The 20934-nt window shown below is 44.1% G+C and overlaps 1 protein-coding gene across 6 annotated transcripts in view; it reads right to left on the bottom strand.

The window, feature by feature from the left end:
• SASH1 (SAM and SH3 domain containing 1) overlaps positions 1 to 20934 on the bottom strand; it is a 259539-nt gene that overhangs the window by 4362 nt on the left and 234243 nt on the right. For all 6 annotated transcript variants that reach the window (XM_027551788.1, XM_027551789.1, XM_027551787.1 and 3 more), the window contains 8 exons: positions 19952 to 20095; positions 16369 to 16504; positions 14943 to 15112; positions 13972 to 14181; positions 13021 to 13171; positions 7875 to 7988; positions 2577 to 3709; positions 475 to 606 (listed from right to left, as the gene is read on the bottom strand). In XM_027551788.1, coding sequence (XP_027407589.1) covers positions 475 to 606; positions 2577 to 3709; positions 7875 to 7988; positions 13021 to 13171; positions 13972 to 14181; positions 14943 to 15112; positions 16369 to 16504; positions 19952 to 20095 — 2190 coding nt within the window. The remainder of the gene's footprint in view (positions 1 to 474; positions 607 to 2576; positions 3710 to 7874; positions 7989 to 13020; positions 13172 to 13971; positions 14182 to 14942; positions 15113 to 16368; positions 16505 to 19951; positions 20096 to 20934) is intronic.

Below are 20934 nucleotides of genomic sequence, written 5' to 3'. Positions count from 1 at the left end.
ATTAACCAGGACATTCTTCATTCAATTATTTAAAATAAAAGTTTGGGGAAAAAATCTAAATGTCTTAAAAGTATGGAATTGGCCGAACTAAGACACACCTACTAGAACATTTTGAAACATGAATAATATAAAAAACTTTTCAGTAACAAAGAAATAGGTTCACAAATCTGATAACTGAAAACATTAAGGTTTCCAACTCTACATGTACTATTATACACCTGCAGAGAAATAACCAAATGGATTTTTTTTTTCCCACAGTTCTGGGAGATAATTTTCACCTTTTTCTTTCAGAAACTGTATTTTTAAAACTCTGCAGGCTGAATACGTATTACTTTCCCCCAGGTATCTCCCTTTGATATCTTATAAGGAATCCTGGTCTACTCAGTGGCTACCAGCATGCCCATCATTAAGCCCTACAAATGAATGGACTTCAGAAAGCTGGGTGAGGGGAGCCCTAAACCGTGGGCTGCTCACCGCCATGCGGTGCTGCTTCCGAAGCAGCTTGACACGGATCTGGTCCATGTTGGTGGCGACATCCCTTTCCGGCTGGTCTAAGTCTTCTGCATATCTCTGCACCAGGGCCTCAGGAATTCCACAGCGGCCGTGCTGTGAGCGAGAACAGAAATCTCTCAGCAAGGGTTGCGAGGATCTTTTTCTTTCTCCAAGAACAGCAAACATAAGGTAGGACAAGACATTTAGCTACTAGAAGTAGGACCAACAGTTTTAATTTGAAGTGCATATATTTTCTTTAGTGTCAGGACAAACATTTTAGAGATAATATTTTACATCTGTATCTTTTAGGTAGTGATGAGCTCTGGAAATAACGTCTTGAAAGATGGTTAAAGTAGAACACAATCACCCTCCATTGTGGGGTCTAAGGTCCTCACCTCACTCTATGTGATCATTTTGCAAAAGGTTACTCCCTGAAGGGCAAACTTGTGCTCTATAGATCATCTACTGTTGGTCTCTCAGCTACAAAGAGTTATACTAGGCCAGCATTTACTGTACAGTAGAATTCCCACTACTTTCCACTCAAAGGGGTTCATTCACTAGATATGAAGAAGGCAGAGGAGTATTTTATCATAACGCATTCAAGGTCATAAGGCACTTATAACAAAGACTCTCAGGAATACATTAGAACAATTCATGCATTTCTAGGACTAACATACAGCTACATCTGTTTTCATGTATTTGTCTTCAAAGTCATTTTGATATTGGTAGATGTACTCTGGGCTTCCCCAGTGGCTCAGAGGTAAGGATCCTCCTGCAATGCAATGAGACTCAGGTTCAACCCCTGGATGGGGAAGATTCTCTGGAGGAGGAAATGGCAACCCACTCCAGTGTTCTTGCTGGGAAAATTCCATGGATAGAGGAGCTTGGCAGGCTATAGTCCACAGCATCTCAGAGTTGAAAAGGACTGAGTGACTGAGCACACACGCACAGTTCTACATGTTTGTTTGTGTTTTTCACAAATGAGAAATAGTTTTCATTATAGTTCTCAATGTTTTTAGTACAATGGGGTATTTTATATAATCTTTTATCCCCAGTTAACCATACAGATATCATACAGTATAATATTACATCTGAATGATGCTAAGTAGCGCTTCAGTCATGTCCAACTCTGTGACCCCATTGGACTGGGGCCCACCAGGCTCCTCTGTTACCTAGAGAATCCTAGGTAAGAATACTGGAGTGGGTTGCCATTTCCTTCTCCAGAAGATCTTCCTGACCCAGGGGTCAAACCTTCATCTCTTTTATCTCCTGCACTGGCAGGCGTGTTCTTTACCACCAGTGTCACCTGGGAAGTCCCATTTACATCTGAATAGGGCTCCACTGGAGAAGGCAATGGCACCCCACTCCAGTACTCTTGCCTGGAAAATCCCATGGATGGAGGAGCCTGGGAGGCTGCAGGCCATGGGGTCATGAAGAGTCAGACACAACTGAGCGACTTCACTTTCACTTTTCACTTTCATGCATTGGAGAAGGAAATGGCAACCCACTCCAGTGTTCTTGCCTGGAGAATCCCAGGGACGGGGGAGCCTGGTGGGCTGCCGTCTCTGGGGTCGCAGAGTCAGACACAACTGAAGCGACTTAGCAGCAGCAAGGCTCCACAGTTTTCAAAATAGATTTACATTGATATTATTAACATTTTCTCCTATTAATACTTCTAAGAGGTACTTACGAAGGTTATTATTAATTCAATTTTACATCCAATGAAACGAAATGGGGATTTGTTAAAGTTTAAATACAAATATGTTGAGTAACACATGGAAACTGGAGCTTTGTTTCAGGACCTGGTTCTAGTAATGACTGATAGTTCTCCTTGCAAAGAACAGGTGGCCAAAATTAAATACAAACAAGTGAAAGAAGAGAAGGGAAAGAAAAAGAAATCCCCCAAAGCTGTGTTTGCATTTAATCTGGGCACTGTGCTCCTTGTTCAACTGAACACCCAGCGCGGGGTGACAAGGGCCCCCTGCCCTGCCACTGTCTGCCACCAGCTGCCATCGGGGGACAATGACATTGTTCCTGCCTGGCACCCCCAATTTACAGGGGTGGGGGGCCAGGGCCTCGGATACCTTATCAGAATAGGGCTCCTCGGTGAGGTCAATGCCTTCCGCCCGCAGCTTGTTCTCAGTGAGCATTTCTAGGTCCAGCCCGCGGGCGCAGGAGACCTTCCTGGCCAGCGCGGGCCCGAGCCGCACGCCGTGCTCCTGGAGGCTGGCGCTCTCGGGCAGCTCCGACAGCCAGGGTGGTGGCCTGGTGCTTGGTGGGCTGCCTGGCTCCGGCCCCGGGGGAGGCCTGGCCACCGCCACCACCAGGGGACAGTCACTGGGGCCGCCAGGGCTGCCCTTTTTAAGCGGCAGGCCGGGTGCGTCGGGGCTGGGGACGCCGGGGGGACCAGGAGGGACAGGATGCAGCCCGTTGGCGAGGCGCTCCCTGCTCTTCTTGGCGGGAACGGGCGGAGGCTGGACAGGAGGTTTGGCCTGCGTTCTGACCTCGGGGCCCCTCTGCTCAGCGTCCATGCCTTCTTTGGTGCCCGGGGGGTGATGTGTTCCTTCGAAATCGAGTCCTTTCCTATGACCCTCCAGAGGCGTCCGTGTTAAACTGGGTTTAATGGCAGGAGGCTGGGTGTCAAAGGTTTTGGGCAAACATGGAGGGGGGGATGCACCCCGTGAAAAGGGCCCCATTGGGCCATCCAGTTTCTTAGCAGTTGTTTTCTGAGGTTCAGAAAATCTCTTGCTTTGGGTCAGTAGCAGTGCATTGTCAACAGCAGAATCTCGTTTGGGGCTTGGAACCTTTGTGACGGAGGGGGCTGTCTTTTGTGGCACTTCAGGTACAATCTCAGGAGAGGGTTCTGTCACCTCGCCAGGCACATCTTTCTCAGGCTCTCCTTGAAGGTCATCCAGGGAGTGGGACCGGGGCCAAGTCTCCACGGTCTGTGGGCCCTCCAGGGTCTCACAGCTCCGGCAGATGGAAACGGGGAGACTCCTTCGGTTTTTATTCAGATCAGTCACACACGGGGGATCACAGCTCTTGGAGGCGAGAGGGGTGAGACCACCGCCCAGCCTCCCCTCCCCTCCCTGCTTCAAAGCGTCCACTGACTTCGTCAAAGGCAAGGTTGGGTAGTTGCCCAGCTGGTTCCTGTTGAAAGACTTCAAGCTGGACTCGGTTGATGACTTGGCAGAGAGGCCGGTTTTCCGAGTCTTGCCTACAAGGCAAGGAGAGATTTTTTACAATCGCATCTTAAAAAGCAAATCAATCAAATTGATGTAAAAGGTGCGCTAACGTTATTGAAATCTCCAACTCCCATATCCCGTTGTGGAATTACACTAAGGACATAAAATCACCACTGGTGATGTAGAGCTACTGTGGTTCCATTTTTATTTTTTAGAAAGAATTTTTAGTCTTATTAAAGGACTCAGGGAAATGAAAATTAATTGAGTTATGTGGAAAGAAAATATGCTGTGTCAGGCAATAATATAAATCTAGGCCTAATGTCTGTTCGCAGCTGTAGTCAGTGTGGAAGAAGGCATATCCATATCCCACTAAGGAACCACACTGATGGGATTTCTGATTAGAGTACAGTTTCCTACGACCATGGTTGCAAAGGAGACAGGTTCATTACATAGGGGAATCTCCAACCTCTGGGATCAAAGGCCCCATAATCTTAGGTGGAGCTGATATAACAGTAGCAGAAATAAAGGGTGCAATAAATATAATGCACTTGAATCACCCCCAAAACATCCCTCCCTCCATCCTTGTCCATGGAAAAACTGTCTTCCAGGAAACCGGTCCTTGGTGCCAAAAAAGGTAGGACCATTGCTTTAAATGGTATCCCCCCAAGGTTCACCGGTGACCACTGAACCCTCAAAACGTCTTTCAAGCCCTCACTGCTTTTTGTTTTGTTCAAGCGTGTAAAATAAATGTATCCTGCAAACCATCAGCCAATCCTGCTAACAATGAGTAAACAAGCTTAGGTGAGTCTACTGCCAGAGAGTCTTTAAGATACCAATACGGTTCTAATAACCACTGAAGCAACAGACCTCATTAAAGTAAACTAACTGTCAGGCTGATAACTAAACTTATCAACCAGTCACAGTCTACTTAACGATTGTTGACTGATACTAACTGCTTCTTCTCCTTGATGAACAGAGCTGCCCACGGTAACACTGAGGGCACCTGATCCCCGTCCACTTAGGACTCCCTTTCTGTTTGAGACAAGTAAGCCGTCTGGAATTTCCTACGGACTACCTCTGGGCTGTTAGGACAGGGAAACAACGAACAAGACTCATGGCCCTCAAATGGTCCTCTCCCTTGATTTCGCTCTGTTCTTCGGTCATGCAGCTGAGGCATTTAAGATACCGCTGCTCGTGTGGCCCTGATGGATGGTCTACCTGGTAAATTGTTTTCCTTATGGACCTAATAGTTCCCAACAGTCAAATGTTGGTTTTTATTGCGAAAAGGAAAGGACATAGGAGACACACAATTTCGGTTTTACGGCTGCAGGTATTTTAGACGGAATTTATTCGCCTCACACAGCAGTCAGCAGAGGCTAACTGGAAAGGAGAACGGTGAAGAGGTCAGAAAGGAAAAGATTACCACAGCGTTCATAATGGTAAGAAAATTGTCTTTTTTTCAGAACATTGTACTTTTGAAATCAGTGATTTTCAAAGTAGGAGGATCCTTTGTAATGAAGCTTCATTTATAAAACCGAGCAAAGTTGAAGTGTGGAGGTCGCTCAAGGCTGAGGCCCAGCCCCTCTACCGTGGCCACCATCACTCACTCCACCAAGCGCCCCCTCCGGGCCTCTGGGGCTTGCAGGATCCCAAAGATCATAGATAAAAACCAGAGATTCAAGCAGCATGAGCTCCCAAATCAGAAGTTACAAACTGCACAAGAGGCACTGCTGCTGTAAACCTGGTGTTTTTTCTTCTCCACTCAGTGAAAATACTCTCCTAGTAAAACCAGAGCAAAATTGTGCAGCTTGGTTTCATGTGTGAAAAAGCAAAGGTTGGGAGAGGTACCATATCCTTAACTATTTTGTGGATAAAGCAGAAAAGTTTGGGCAGAAAATGTCAAAATCTAGTTCGAAAACATCTTACTTTTAAAGTGCTTTTAGTTGGTTTGAATTGTGGACTTCTAGCAATTTCCTATCTACACTCTATACTTCTCTGCTTTTCAAAGTGAAATTGATGGTTGATCCTATTGGTCCAAAACCTGTTTACCGAATGTCTTTTCATTAAACTATGAAATGCATTAAACTATGGAAGATATAAGTAAACCACTGATTCAAACTGAGTCCATCATTTGTAGTGGGTGTGGGACCTGCTCCGCAAACTAAAAATACATATTCTCCAATAGCTTTCAAAAACTAGACCATGAGGAGGGCTGGCCCAATGTGTAAAGTTTTGGGCACCATAACTCTGAGCCCCTAGTCATGCATGCTCTCTGAGTGGGAAGGAAGTACCATATCAGATGTGGGTAATTATATTCTTTCTGTCTAGCTGGTCTGAAGTTTTGAGATTTTTTTTTTCTAATGAAAATGTAATATTTATGATTTAATCACGTACCCTTCATTCAGAGATCTAGCTTTCATAACAATTAAGCAATATTTGAGTAAAGTCAGACTTTTCACATTATTTTAATATGAATTTAAATATTTTCCTACTGAAATGATGATATACTGCTGCCATGATGTATCTGTTTACAGAAGGAGTCACTGTGCTACTGCAGTCCCCGATCTGAATGTTCAGGGCCAGGCCTGCTTGGGTTTACTATTTAAGAAGAAAAACTGAGGTGATGGATGATAATGATCTGAAGAAACCAAACTTTCATGCCCTTGTTTTGTAACAATGTTCTCAGCAGAGCTTCTCGAAATTCTCATATTGAAATGAGAGACTCATGAACGACAGTCCTAAGGCCTAGGATATTCCTGCTCCTCAGAACAAATAAGCAAACAAATAGGCAAAGAGATCTTTTATGGAATATGTTGCCTTTTTCCAACATACTGAAGGAAGCTCCACCTTCCTTCATCCAATCCATGATTTGTGAAGGTACTTATGATAACATATACAAACTATATATATAACATATACAAACCAATCCCTTCTGGCTTGAAGTTCAACTAAGCCCAAATACCCCTGGCTGATGTATGATGACATTAAGTAGTTAAGAGTTTGGACTTGAAAATGCTTATGGTAAAAAAAAAAAAAAAAAGAAAATGCTTATGGTATTGTAAAGTCAGGTCTTTTGTTTACCATTCAGACTTCCCTGGCAGTTCAGTGACTTCCTGGCAGTTCAGTGGTTAAGACTCTGTCTTCCAATGCACAGGGCTCAGGTTCCATTATTTGTCGGGGAACTAAGATCCTACATGCTATGTGGTGTGGCAAAACAAAAAAAATTGTCTACCATTGACTGCAAGACCATTAGGAGCCAGAGTGGTGCCAAGAGGAAGAGAACGAGAGCTTCAGTTATTGTTCAATTGCTCTTTAGCATCTTATAAAATATGCACTGCAGGATTTGAGTGATAATTAGCAAATTGCATACATATGCACCTAGCCCACTGCTTCATTCATAATCAGTGTTTACAAAATGCTAGGTATTTTTGATATATTACTACTTTATTTAAGTCTTGCTGCTACTGCTAAGTCGCTTGAGTCGTGTCCGACTCTGTGCGACCCCATAGACGACAGCCAACCAGGCTCCTGCGTCCCTGGGATTCTCCAGGCAAGAACACTGGAGTGGGTTGCCATTTCCTGCTCCAATGTGTGAAAGTGAAAAGTGAAAGTCAAGTTGCTCGGTCGTGTCCGACTCTTTGCGACCCCATGGACTGCAGCCCACCAGGCTCCTCCGCCCATGGAGCTATAAAAGAGAAACTCGTATTACCGATTTCAGAGGTGAGGGCAAGGGATGGTTGGAGATGTAATTTGACCCAAGTCTTTGGCTATGCACTCCAGGTCTCCCCACTGTAAACCCCCTTGAGTTTTTTCATGGTCCAGAGGGAGAGGGAGGGCTAACCTCCGAGAGTTGCAAGACAATGGGAAGTTTCGGGTCCCTTTCTTTAACACACAAGTTTAAGCTCTTTCCAGTTAGGCGCTACTGCAGGATGGAAGAGTAACTAATGAAAAGATTTCTCTACTCATCTCTCAGCATCATCCATTGCCTAGGTTCTTGAGAGATTTTCCTCCCACCTAAGGATCTGAATCAAGCACCAGTCGCCCTGGAAAAGCTCCTCTCCCTATTTCTAGTTTTCTCAAAAGCAATGGCTCAGGCTGAGGAAGAAAGATAGTTATTAGCCAAAGCACAGACACCAAGAAATAGCCCAGAAGGCTTGCGTGTGACCATGCAGTTGTGATTATCTGTGCTGACAGTACCGTTTTCCAAATTCTCACTGCTTTCATAGCATCCTGAGTCTCGTGGAGAGCATCCGCTCAAGCCCTGGCTGTCAACAAGCAGCTTCTCCTGGGATCCGGACTGGTCGCTGTTACCTAGAGAAGATGAACACACGGCATGGGATTGTAAGGGGAATGAAAAAAAAAAAAGCAGTTTTCAAATCCATTGCATCCTAATTTTATCCTCAGTTCTCATCATACATTTTTGAAGACTGAGATTTTGGAAGAAAACCAATTAAATGAGTGAGATCAGGACGTTTTTCTTTTCAAATCAAGTATCACAGGAAGCTAAGGCTGGAGAGAGAGCACAGAGGTGAAATGTCTTCTAAGTCACTCGGAGGATAACTGGCCTCAGGTCAACCAGGGAGAGGAGAAATTCAGAGCATCATATCAAAAGTGGGGGGAAAGCAACCACAGTCCTTTCTGAGGGCTGATACCACCAAGGAGGAGCAGAGAGTGAATAAATGGCCTTTTCACAAGGAGGAATTAGGCTGTATATGCTTTGTAGAAATCTAGAAGATTTGTGCTTCAAATAAGTTCCCACCTTTCCAAGTTTGGGAGCTGATATAAAAGTGAGCGTCAGACCCCCCTGGTAGTACAGTGGAGTAAGAATCCACCTGCCACTTCGGGAGACATGGGTTGGATCCCTGGCCTGGGAGGATCCCACATGTTGTGTAGCAACTAAGCCCCTGCCCCACAACTACTAAAGCCCGCACGCCTAGAACCCGTGCTCCGCAATAAGAGAAGCCACCACAATGAGAAGCTTCTCACAAAGGGAGCAAGGCTGCCATAAAGGGGACATTAACCCCTAACACCATGAGGAGTGAGTGAGTGAAGTCGCTCAGTTGTGTCCAACTCTTTGTGACCCCATGGACTATAGCCTACCAGATTCCTTCATCCATGGAATTTTCCAAGCAAGAGTACTGGAGTGGGTTGCCATTTCCTTCTTCAGAGGATCTTCCCGACCCAGCGATCGAACCCAGGTCTCCCACATTGCAGGCAGACGCTTGTACCGTTTGAGCCACCAGGAAGGTTAACCCATGAGGGGCCATGGGCAAATCCTTTTGCTACGAATAGGTTGGAGGGTTTTTCCTCCTTTTTCCTTTTCCCTTTGTCTTGGGTTAGCATTTCTATTCCCGCACACAAAAGGTATGACAGGAAAAGCTGAAAACACCCTCCAACTTGGAAACTGAGTACAGAATACCCTTAAGGTGGGTGACGGAAGGTTGAACGTCCTCATCCTAAGGTATCCTTCTAGAGAGAAGCATCAGATGCTTTCTGCTGAAAGTCAGCCTATAGAAAATCACATGGGAAGTCGCATGGGCCTTCATCACCCAAGCTGTGCAGCTCTGTACATTCTATAAGTGGCACAGCTGACCTTATGCAGGTTCAAGGTTACAGGGAGATCGTCTTTCAATCATAAGACAGACTAAATGCTTGGTTGATAAAACAGGAAACAAAACATTTTCTACATAAAATAAGTAGTTGATGAATGGCTCTATTTTTCTCTTCACTTCCCCTCCTCCATCTCTCTCTCTCTCTCACACACACACACACAAAACCAGAAATCTGATGTCTCTTCTCATCATTAAAAAAAAGTTGTGGGAAGACTGAGGGCTGCCACATACACACCAGCTGTTCCTACTGTCCACTGACCACTTCCTGTTTGTATTTCTCACAAGGAAAGCATTTTATAACAGAAATCTTGGCAGATAAGCCCTTGAATTAGAGCACCAAAATAAGAAATGCTATTTTAAAAGTGATTAACGTAAAATTAACTAATTGGTAGCACAAGAGCAAACCCTTTCCCCTCCTCCACATTGAAAGTGGAACATTCTAGCGTGGTGTCCTCATTGTATGGAAGAGTCTGCGGATTTGGAATAGCCTCTGTTCTAGCCTAGCATGTTATTTAGGAAAATGATACTTGTAAAATAAGGGCTTTGAGCTATCAGTTACAACCCAGGAAGAGGAATCAATGCAGTTTGTCCCTGGTGAGATAGGTCAGTGCATTGCAGCGGCCAAAACAGACTCCAAAGTGCTGACCGATGGGAATAAAACAGAAAAGTTGTCCCCATCATTGCAGGAAAATGAGGACTGTGCCTGAAACTTTGGGAATGCCAGCCTACCACACAGTGGCATAATAACCTGAAGTTATTATGGGGAGTGAAGGGGTCCTTTGCAGTGCCTGAAAACATGTCAAGGAGACAGAGCCACCTTCTTCTTTCTCAAGGAGATAGAGCCACTTTCTTCCTGAAGGATACAATCAGTGGCTACTTGCAGGAATCCCACTATCAAATTTAGCAAAATTCCCTAAAACTAAAAGCCAGTGTTTCCCAGGCAGGTTGTCCTTCCTTAGGGAGAGTGAAGGGGAGGGGCATCTCTTAGATAGACTGCAAATCAAGGTCTTTTCCTCTCCCACGCTCACTAACATTAATGCTAAGGCACAAAGGAAGAAAAAAGTGAGCTAGATCCATGAACATTCTCACAGTCAAGTTGAATGAAGCACTGGGCTTGGGGCTAAAACCTCATCTGGACATGACTTGAATTTGGACTAAAGCTTTCCTCCATCTCATCACTCACACACACACACACACACACACACACACACACAGGAAGGAAAAGCATGCTAAGACATTGATGAGACATCCAAACATCAAAAGGTACTTATGCCCTGAGGACACGTGCCATTTTTCTGGAGCGTAGTTCTCTTGGGAAAAGAATGGGATTCTTGGATAGCAGGCCTTCCAATGGGCTTGCAAATTTATGTCTTTAAAAAGTAAGGATTGAAGCACAACAAAATGTTAACTTTAGTTGGATTTACGAAGTCGATATGTGGATTTGTTTTTTCTCTCTACTTCCCTGCCTATTTGACATAATTCCTGATTACAATTCTTGTGAAAATGATTTTCTTAAAAGACAGCTTTCATTTGGCAGATCAAGGAGAATGGGTTTGGGATCAGTGGAAGGAATTGCTCTGGCACAATGAGAGTCTTTCCTGAATGGAGGAACCCTGTGGGAAGGCTGGCATTCCCCATGCACAGATGCAGTGAGAGAAGCTGGACCCGCCTGACTGCCAAGCAATAAGGCAGGTGTGTGTCTTGCTTCTGTGGGAGCTGAGATGGAAGATGAGTGAGACATCTCAGATCTCAGCAGATCTCTGGATCTGTCAACTCTAAGAGAAACTGATGTGTTCCTAAGTTATCAGTTACTTAGCGTACTTCTAAGGCACAATGAATTTAGAATTGCTGAGTGCAGATTCTTCTCATCCTAGGGTAATCCTGGATCCAGGCTCTCAGTGCTCACTGGCACCCTTGAGTCCTCCAGGGCCTTTATTTTAGAACCGCTAAAAAGAAGTTCCACATTATATATAAAGGATGTTCTCAACGGTGGCACAGCACAGATTCAAAATGAGATTTATGAAGAAGCAGTGAGGCTTCCTTACACTACTGGGTGGGCATCATGACAGGCAAATATCCCCTTACCTTTAAAAAATCCCTGGGGCAGATCTCAGGACATGATCCCAGGAAAGACAAGGAGCCCCAGCCCTTGAGACAGACCCTGCCTTATATACTCAGAATTCAGCTTTGCTCCTTCTATGTTTGAATGCTAGAGGAAACATAACGGATGGGGTTTATCAACCAGCTGTTCTCAGTGGCTGAGGAAGAGCAAATGAACTATTTTATAGAGCAGATGTGGTCCAGGAGACTAGATAATTAACTATTAATTGATATCAATATAGCTGGTCAGCCTCACCAGGCACTGGGCCAGGCTCTGACACAACCTGGTCACGGGGCAACCCCTCACCCATGGTGTCTCCTGGGAAACTCCAATCCTAAAGAGACCCGGTTATAAATTGATATTAACTACGGAACACAGTTCCCTCCAAATCTATCCCCGAAGGCAGTGTGTTTATCTAGGGCTCAGACACCTATCTGACGGTGTGTCATCAGTTAATTTAGAGGGACAACCTATTAATCAGAAGTGAATTTAACTGCACTGAGACACTTCTGTGTCTCTTGAGTCTGGTACATTCAGTAATGCACAATTTTTTTTCCACCATTAACCATGGGTTTGGTGTGTCTTTTAGCAATGGAAATGCTATTAGCTACTGATATCCCTGAAGCAGAGCACACGAAAGAAAATACATTTGAATTCAATCACTGGAAAGGATGCTTCCCCCTTCATGATGAATAATCTCAGGAATATTTTTGATGTCAGACAGAAGAATAAAGAGCAAGATAAGACTGGGTTAATGGAGCAAAGGATACAGTGTATTCAAATAGACTATATAAAAGCTGTGAGCTCACTGAATTCTGTTCATGGACTGTAAAAATGAGCTATCATTTTGGCAGAGAAATTGCAATATGGAATTCTCTGCTCTACATATTCGCTCGAGATGATTCCCTGCTTCTTTAATGCAAGCTGATGAATTTCATTTATTCATTAACTAACTCATTCAATCAGAAAACAACTCCAACTCCTCATGTGCTTTGAGAAGTAATTAACCCTTGGCAGGACAGGATACCCCAAGTTTGTCAGTCACTTTTGCACCTGGGTATTTTAATGACCTCCTAAAGGCTGTATATTCCACCAGCCCCCAAGGTGGCATGAACTATGTGTCTTAAGAAAAAAAAAAAAGTCCAAATAAAGAAAGAAAAATACAATTCAATATTCAGTGAAAAAGTACTGGGTAGTAAGATTTTCTTTTGCTCCTGCATTGGCATTGGGAATCTATGTCTTTGTGCTGTTTGACATAATACAAAATTGACCTTGGCTTTGGAAAGAGTAGGGCTTCCCTGGTGGATCAGATAAGGAATCAGCCTGCAATACAGGAGACCCTGGGTTCGATCCCTGGGTCAGGAAGATCCCCTGGAGAAGAAAATGGCAACCCACTCCAGTATTCTTGCCTGGAACATTCCACAGACAGAGGAGCCTGGCAGGCTACAGTCTGTGGGGTCACAAAGAGCTGGACACGACTCAGTGACCAACACGTTCACATTTTGGAAAGAGAAAGATCAAATGAGGGCCTCTGGGGACATAAGCACATATTAGCAGCTTACGGGAGCCTCCTGGTGACCTGAGAACGTGATGGATCTCACTGGACACATCTGGGCTGTGAGGGACTTACTGTCATATTCCTGTAACAGCTCCACTGCTGTCAAGAGAACAGCTCTGTGCTCTGGGTCCCTGATATTTAACTCGTCCAAGTCCTCCTCCTCTAGGAGCTTAAAGGTGTCCAGATCTTCATAGCCATTGAACAGGAAAGTGGGCATGTGCTCCTGGGAGGGAAATAAGACAGAAGAGAGTCAGCAGCTCAGCCGCATGGTCCAGGACCACCAACCAGTCTCAAACCCCTGAACTCTTTGTCCACAGCCACTCTGATGCTAATTCAAAAATTAATAAGTACCTTTCTGACAGTCTGTACCCCCCAGTTCTACAGCTCAGTGGGCAAGCAGAGCACTTCACTAACCATGGGTTAAGAAAGTGTACACTGAAAGCTGAGGTGGACTCCACTGGCCTGCATTTTAATTGTGCCCTTGCTGTGAGCTGATGCCTGCAATGCCACCCAGCGTGTGGTGGAGGAGACACTTCTTTCATCTGGAGCCACTGAAACCCAGCTCAGAGAGACCTGTGACCTCCCCAGGAGCAAGATAGCTTTGCAAGGAGGAAACAGGTCATACCATGTAGACCCACCTTACTAGATGCTGGGGGTAAAGGTGGTGGTGGGGGGGGGGGGTGCAGGGAGAATCCTCAAGACCTCTGAGAGGCCAGTCAGGATGCCAGGAGCCTGTGCTTACTGCCTTTCCTGGTAGTGGCTTGAAGCTCACAGCTCTTTGAAAGTTGCTCTTTGGACTAGGAAGAAATTTCAACCCAGAGTTTATTCTATCACCCTCAAGGGAGGTAAAGGATAGTGTTACGGTGCTGATAATACTAATTCTATAGGATAATAGTACTCATCACAGCCATGGGTCATTCTTCTTGGATGACACAGATCACCCCACCCTTCCCTGAAGGTGCCCTTGCTTGCTTAGTTTAGGAGAAGGTAACGTGGGGTCTGCCAGAACAGGACGGAACTGACTTTGAGGTTGATCCGATCCAGGAGGTCCTCCACTGACTTCGGCTGAGGGGGTCTCCCTTTCCTCCTCCTCCTGGTGGCGCGCTTGGGCTTCTCCTCTTCCTCGTTGAGCACATCCACGTAGATGAATTTGAACGTGCCCACCTTGTTGTTCAGCAGGCCCATCCAGGTGCCCATGGGGGGTTTGCTGATTATATCAATGATGTCTCCTTTCTGTGGCCCAGGGAAGAAGGATCTTTCCATTAGGTACATTTCCAAGCATGAACCATCAATCCATCAGAAGTGTCAATCATGTGATGTGAAGACGCTATGAAGACTAGAATCAGGGCTCCACGAGTCACCTGATATGATTGTGAGTATGGCAGAGACCACAGAGAGAACTCCTGATTGTGCAGGATCCCACTGAGGCCCAAGATCCCATCCCCTCCACCTTCCTGCCCCAGAGGATGGTGGCTCAAGGTGTCCACCAGGGCTCACGGCTGGGTGGGCACCTGGCTCTCTGAAGGCCTTGCCCTCACCCAGAGAGCTCCTACTTCTTGGAGAAAAAATTCCTGCCAATCAGAGGTCAGTGGTAACCCCTGCTCTATACTCACTTCATACATTTTGTGAAATCCCATCTGCTCCATAAGGACGTCACTGATCACATCAGTGAAGTCAGTCAGTCATGTCCTTTCAGTTGGCAAAAGCACTGAGACTGGAAGGTGAAGGGCAGTGGGAATTCTAGAGGGAAGCTGGGGTCAGAAGACAGGGCCAGCGTGGTGATAAGACAGAATTAACACAAGACCCGCCTCTATCCCTAAAGGCAGGCTGGTTCTCTGGTTTTTCACTGCAGAAGAGACCAATGTATCAAAGGAGCAGATGCGTTGGCCAGTCTGCACCACAAGAGGTCAGCATTCAACACAAAGGAGAAGAGAACGGGTCCTAAAGCCACAGGGCACCTGGGGTGACTGCTCTGAGGTCAAGTAAACACACACCTTGAGCTTGAGGGAGTCTGTGTCGTAGGGGCTGGGCGTGAAGTCGGTGTGCACCCTGGCGCGCCCACAGAACGGGCCCCGGTACGGGGGCTCCTCGTCATCACCATCTTCCGACTTGACACTCTCCCTATTGCTGGTCGAGGAATCGGTGGTGCTCACTGTCTGACCACCTGTAGGGAACACATGCAGAACTTGGGTCAATGCAAATTCCCTGCACAGCAAAGCTGGCGACTCTGACGCTATCACAGACTAGGAAGGTAAGGGCCAGAGGAAGGCAGTCATGAGCCTGACCTGAGCAGAGGCCAGGGGACGATCTGAGTTTTCTGAGTGTTCTCCCTAATCAAGCCCCTAATTGGACAGGGGACTCCAGCAGTTATCTTTATGACCAGGGAAGCCAAGTGACATGGAAACTCTCTGATAGAGGACAACAGCCTTAACCTTCATAACCTCCCATTTGTCAGGCATACTGTCTTTACCCCATTTTACAGATGAGGAAGCTCAAAGAGGTCAAGTAACTTGCCCAAAGCCAAATGCTTTTTAAGTAGTGGGTTTAAACTTGGGTCTCTTCCCCCACAGTGCTCAGCCAACACCACCATTGGGTTAGGAGTGGTTCAACAGTGTGTGTTTCAGGGACATTTGTCATTCTCCTTTCATCTCCCCCCCAACCCCCGGTTCTTAGTTGACTAAAACTAAGATTACTAATAAAGTTTTCATCAACATTTTATATTCATAAAAGTTAAGAAGACATTAGCTTTCTTTGTAAAACCAGAAGAGAATTATCGGGACATCCCACTACACCAAATGCACCAGGGGAAAATAATGTCACGTTATTGTGTTGAATTCTGCACTAAAACATTTTTTTGATTAAAGATTGCCAATTGGAGAGAAGCACTGGTCTTCTCTTTTACTAACCCCCCACTAACATGCTAATAAAGGAATCGGATTCACCACGACAAAGAACATGGCAGAGGGCAATGCACTGATGAGAGATTTCTACCAAAATCTCTTAAGACAAAAAAGTGGTCAGAAGATCGCTGGTTGCTATTGCAGGTGGAGGATGCGCCCAGAGGTCAGGAAAGAAACGTGTGCGCTGCAGAACCCTGGTCAGCTCCCTTTATTCTGCTGGTCACTGTCATCAGTGTTTCCCCTTGACTTCCTCCCTTCAGTTTCCATATCTTCCGCTAACGTGCTTTCCTCTCTCTCCCCTCCGACCAAAATCATTACCCTCTTGTTTATGCTACTGCTAGACATCGGCTACTAAACAAACAGGACTCTAGGGCCAGGTATTTTTCAGGTCTGTCTCTGTAACAGCACCCTGAGGGTAAGAACTCGGTCTTATTTATCTTTAAATTGCCTGAACCTGACACTCAGCAAAAGTCTGACTTAGACGCCAAGGAAATCATCTATGATTGCAAACTGGACTCACTCATCGAGCTTTGACCGCTCAGAGAACTCCGCAGACTTTCCACAGAACCTCCGGCTTTGAGCTTGGGCTTGTCCATGTGTTCACTGTCAGGCTGAGAGGACGGAGGGGAGCCCGGCATCCCATCAAGGCCTGAATCCTGAAATGAGTTTCGACAAAATTACATTCGTCAGAGGGGATGTGTATCTTTTTGTAATACACAGTTGTTTAGCAACCAAATCAATCAAATTCATCTTTATACTCATGTCTGATGCTTTTACCCAAAATACACCTTCTTTTTAATCTATATCCTGCTTCATCTTCAAGTTGTAGCTCAAATAACTATTAATTAAGCACTCAAAAAGTGTTTTTCATGCTCTAATAGATGTTCTTGAAAAAAAAAACCTCTCTACCTTGGAGACAAAACATTTCGTTAAAGGCTTAGAGGCTCTTTGCATACTCCCTAGTTCAGTAATAAAGTGTTAGCAGCGCAGTCATGTCCAACTCTTTGCAACCCCATGTACTGCAGCCCACCAGGCTCCTCTGTCCATGGAATTCTCCAGGCAAGAATACTGGAGTGGGTAGCCATTCCCTTCTCTAGGGGATCTTCTTGACCCAGGGATTGAACCTGGGTCTCCCACATTGCAGGCATATTTTTTACCATCTGGGCCACAAAGCTGGACCTCAAATGTAGATCAAATACAATCCACTAGTGATGTAGTATCCGGAAGTACTATCAGAAAATATTTTATCTATTTGAAGGGAAATTTCTACATTAAAAAAAAGTGTATTCCTTGTTTTTGTTTTTAAAAATAGAGATCAGATTTTTATATTTCTATTTACACAAATTATTGAAATTGGCTAATAAAATACCCACTTAGGACCCAGATACACAGTTGACCCTCGAACAACACAGGGGTTAGGGGTGCTGACCCGACTTGCAGTCGGCTCTCTTTATCTGTAGTTCCACATTTGTGGATTCAGACAACCAGAGTCGGACACGACTGAAGCGTCTTAGCAGCAGAGGCAGCAGCAGCAGGTTGTACAGTGCTGTAGAGTTTACTACTGAAAAAAATCCACCCATGAGATGACCTGTGCAGTTCAAACCTGTGTTTTCAAAGGTCAACTGTACCTCAAACATACCATTTTTCTGTCTAAAATACAGTTTCCGTAAGTCACCCTACGAGTTTAGCTTCATTGACTTCTTCTAGTTTGTTGTTAGTAAAAACTGTCAAGCCTCTTTTAGATCCGAATGGTGACAGCAGTGACTCAGCAGAACTTCTCGCTTTTGGGGTGGCTCGGTATCCATTAATTTGGCAGGCCCTCATTTGCATGTGTCACATGCTCATTTGATTTGAAGTGCTATATAGACAGACACTACCACGTTTTTAAAAGTCTGCAGTCAGAATGGTTTACTTGCCCAAACAGAACAGTCTCTGTCATACTACACAGCCACGTGAGCACAAAACCAGCTGAACGAAACCTGTTATTTGCATAGTGCCGAATCATCAGAAGGGCTCTGAGAGATTCTGCGGGGCCCTGCAAACTTTTGAGGACAATCAAAAGGGCAGCTTCTGATCCAAAACACACTTCTGTTTTCCATTTAAGAAAAGAGAGCAAACAACCTCAGCAACAACAATAGAGAGAGGCGCATTATTAGGAAGTTACTGAAGCTGCAAAGGATGAATTCCTGAGGAGGTTGGTTTTCATTCCTCTCTTCTGAATCATAAAATAAACCACCTATCCAATTAAAATCTTCTAAAAATTCTTCTAGAAAAAAACCTCACATTTTGAAAAACAGCAATATGAAATATACATCTCTGATAGTGTATGTTCATAAGGCTCTTAAAAATTGTTAATTCATTCATCACATTTATTGAATACCACAGGTACTATTTCAGATGCTGGGCATATAGCAGGAACAGAGCAGACAAAAATCCTTACCAGAAGAGTTGATATATTTAGTAAAAAGATTTTTTTTTAAGCCTTACAATGTTAATTTCCTTTCTCTAAAAAGCACTATAATGATTCCTTCTTTTTTTGCTTTTGTGAAACGACTGTTCCAAATAAACAGGAAAATAAAAATACAAGGCATCTATATAGTAGTAAAATTACAGAGAAATGCTCAAAATGACATGAACGCTATATGCTAATGATCCACAAAGCAAAAAAAAAAAAACCCTAGGAATATGTTTACAAGAGCTTTTAGTAGATATTTCAATCTGGGGGGAAAAATCAACTAAATAGTAAGTGCTTTAAATTCATGCTTTCATTGGCATGTAGTCTGTCTCACAGATGCATGTGCAGTCTGTCTCATTGCTGGGTAGAAATATAGACTTTCCATCACTCCCACATCCATAGGGGCAAGAAAGGAAAAGAATAAGGGTAACATTCAGGGAGTCCGGAGGAAGCCAGACATCCCCTGTAGGTATAACAAGCCCCAGTGTCTCATGTCTCAACCTGGGCACTCTCGGTATTTTGCATGGTTCATTCTTTGTTGCAGAGGCCTGCCCTGTGCCTTGTAGGATGCATCCTCAACGCCACTCCACCCTAACCCATTGCAAGTATCAAAAATGTCCCCAGCCGATGCCCTGGGGATGGTGGGGGGAGCAAAATCACCACCCCCACCCCCAATACCCCATGAGAACCACTATAATAAACAGAAGATGCACAGGCTTTGTTTGAAGCACAGGGCAGGAGGCTGGGCTAGCCGGTGCTGAGTGATTCAGACACGGAATTTAGCTCACCGTGTCCACTAGAGGGCAGCAGCTGAGCAAAAATGTCTGTTTCATTTTGTGGCTAAAGCGGCATTACCTACTTATTTCAAGTTAGACAACCAGCTCACACAGGGGGACTTCAGCAGACTACAGAAAGAACACTATAAAGGTGTCAGAGGAGAGTGTTTTGAAATTTTAATGGTCAGAATTATCTCAGGCCCAGCTTTCCAAGTGTCTTTATTCCTTCCACCCATAAAAAGAAGGTCATGTTCCTAGTGATGAAATTATAGAACTGGGGGAGGAGGTGTTGTCAATTCTGTGATATCTTAATGTTTGCAGATAAAGCTATTTAGTGAACACATACCCCCCTGCAGAAACACGATTATTATGTAAGTCCTGCAGCTAGGAAACACTTTCTCAGTTTATTTCTCTGACTTGCTATGTGCTCCTAAGAACAACTTACACTACATTTATTTGAAAAGTCTGCTTCATAAGAAAATTTGAGTGTCTCTTTAAGGTTTGATTCTGGTGACATCCATTTTGAAGGCAGGGATATTTTAGAAAATAAAATCCTTCCTTTGTTTTCTAAATTTTGTGCTTATTTTTACTACAGAATAATCATTTCTTTACATGTCTCTTTTGCTCATCTGTACATAGAACACAGGACCTGATTTGTATTCCCAGCACCAAGCCTGGTGCTCGCATGACCCTAAGTGCTTAATAAATATTTGCTGAATCCACTGTTTGTCTACACAAACTAGGCATGGTCCTGGAGCCTGGTTAATGCCAATGAATGTATTTAGCACCACTGAAAATCTCAAGACAGACCACCCCCACCTTTTTTTGTTATGCGAGAGAAGCAAGAGGGTATTTGCTTGACTGTCACATACCTGCTCAGAGACAGAGCTGCTATATTTTTTAGACATTCTCTTCCTCATTGTCTCTTTCACGGATTTCACCTTTTTTCCAAGAGAGATTCGGGAGGCAGTGGGTGATTTGATTACTTCTTTATACACAAAATCTCCTTCTTTACCCTGCAAAACAAAATTTATTAAGTATCTTTAATCACAGAAAATGAAGCCCCAAAACAGGTTTTATTATTCAAACCATGAATGTCCTACCTCTCAGCAAAATGTTGGCATGCCCCAGGATCTCCACATTTTTCTTATGTTAACTCAGTGCTGTTATTTATCTTTATGATTAAAAATTAAAGCTACTGACTAACTGGCTTATGTTTATTTGTTTAAAGTGGAATATGAGTTAGTTTTATTTAAACTTAGTATGATATATTCTTCTCCTATTGCATTTTTTCCCACCAGTTTAAATACCCAAGGGGACTGTGTTTCATCAATAAAGAATGATTTAGATGAACCAGTGTTCACTTAATCTCAGCATGGGGAAGAAAAAAAGGATAATACTACTGAGTCACCCAAGAAAGTGGTAGGAACAAAATGGCAAAACTCAATCATTAGAAGTCCATCACCTGATCAGATTTATATCACTGAAGCATTTCGTGTGGTCAACTCCTAACCATGCATAAATTTATTTTTCCCTGAACAAGTTCAATTGTAGTCACTTCTCATTCTATTTTATATTAGGGGAAAAAAAAAAAAAGACTTTCCCTTGGAGAAAGAAAAAAGAAATTATACTTTCATTTTTTAAAAGATTGACCAGATAAAATTATTGGTTTATGAATCAATAAAATTTGATATCTAAATAAAATAATTTTATTCTCCCACGAAATTCTCAGACACTACAAAAATATCATAGATGGGTGCTTTAGCTGACACATGATCATAACGGATATAAAGCACAGAATCCTGATTTCACAGCTTCACGATAAAATGCACAAGGGGAAAACAAAACTGTATGG

Source organism: Bos indicus x Bos taurus, chromosome 9 (genome assembly GCF_003369695.1).
Source record: "Bos indicus x Bos taurus breed Angus x Brahman F1 hybrid chromosome 9, Bos_hybrid_MaternalHap_v2.0, whole genome shotgun sequence".
In the NCBI taxonomy this organism is placed as follows: domain Eukaryota; kingdom Metazoa; phylum Chordata; class Mammalia; order Artiodactyla; family Bovidae; genus Bos; species Bos indicus x Bos taurus.
This window is presented reverse-complemented; position numbering and strand designations above follow the sequence as displayed.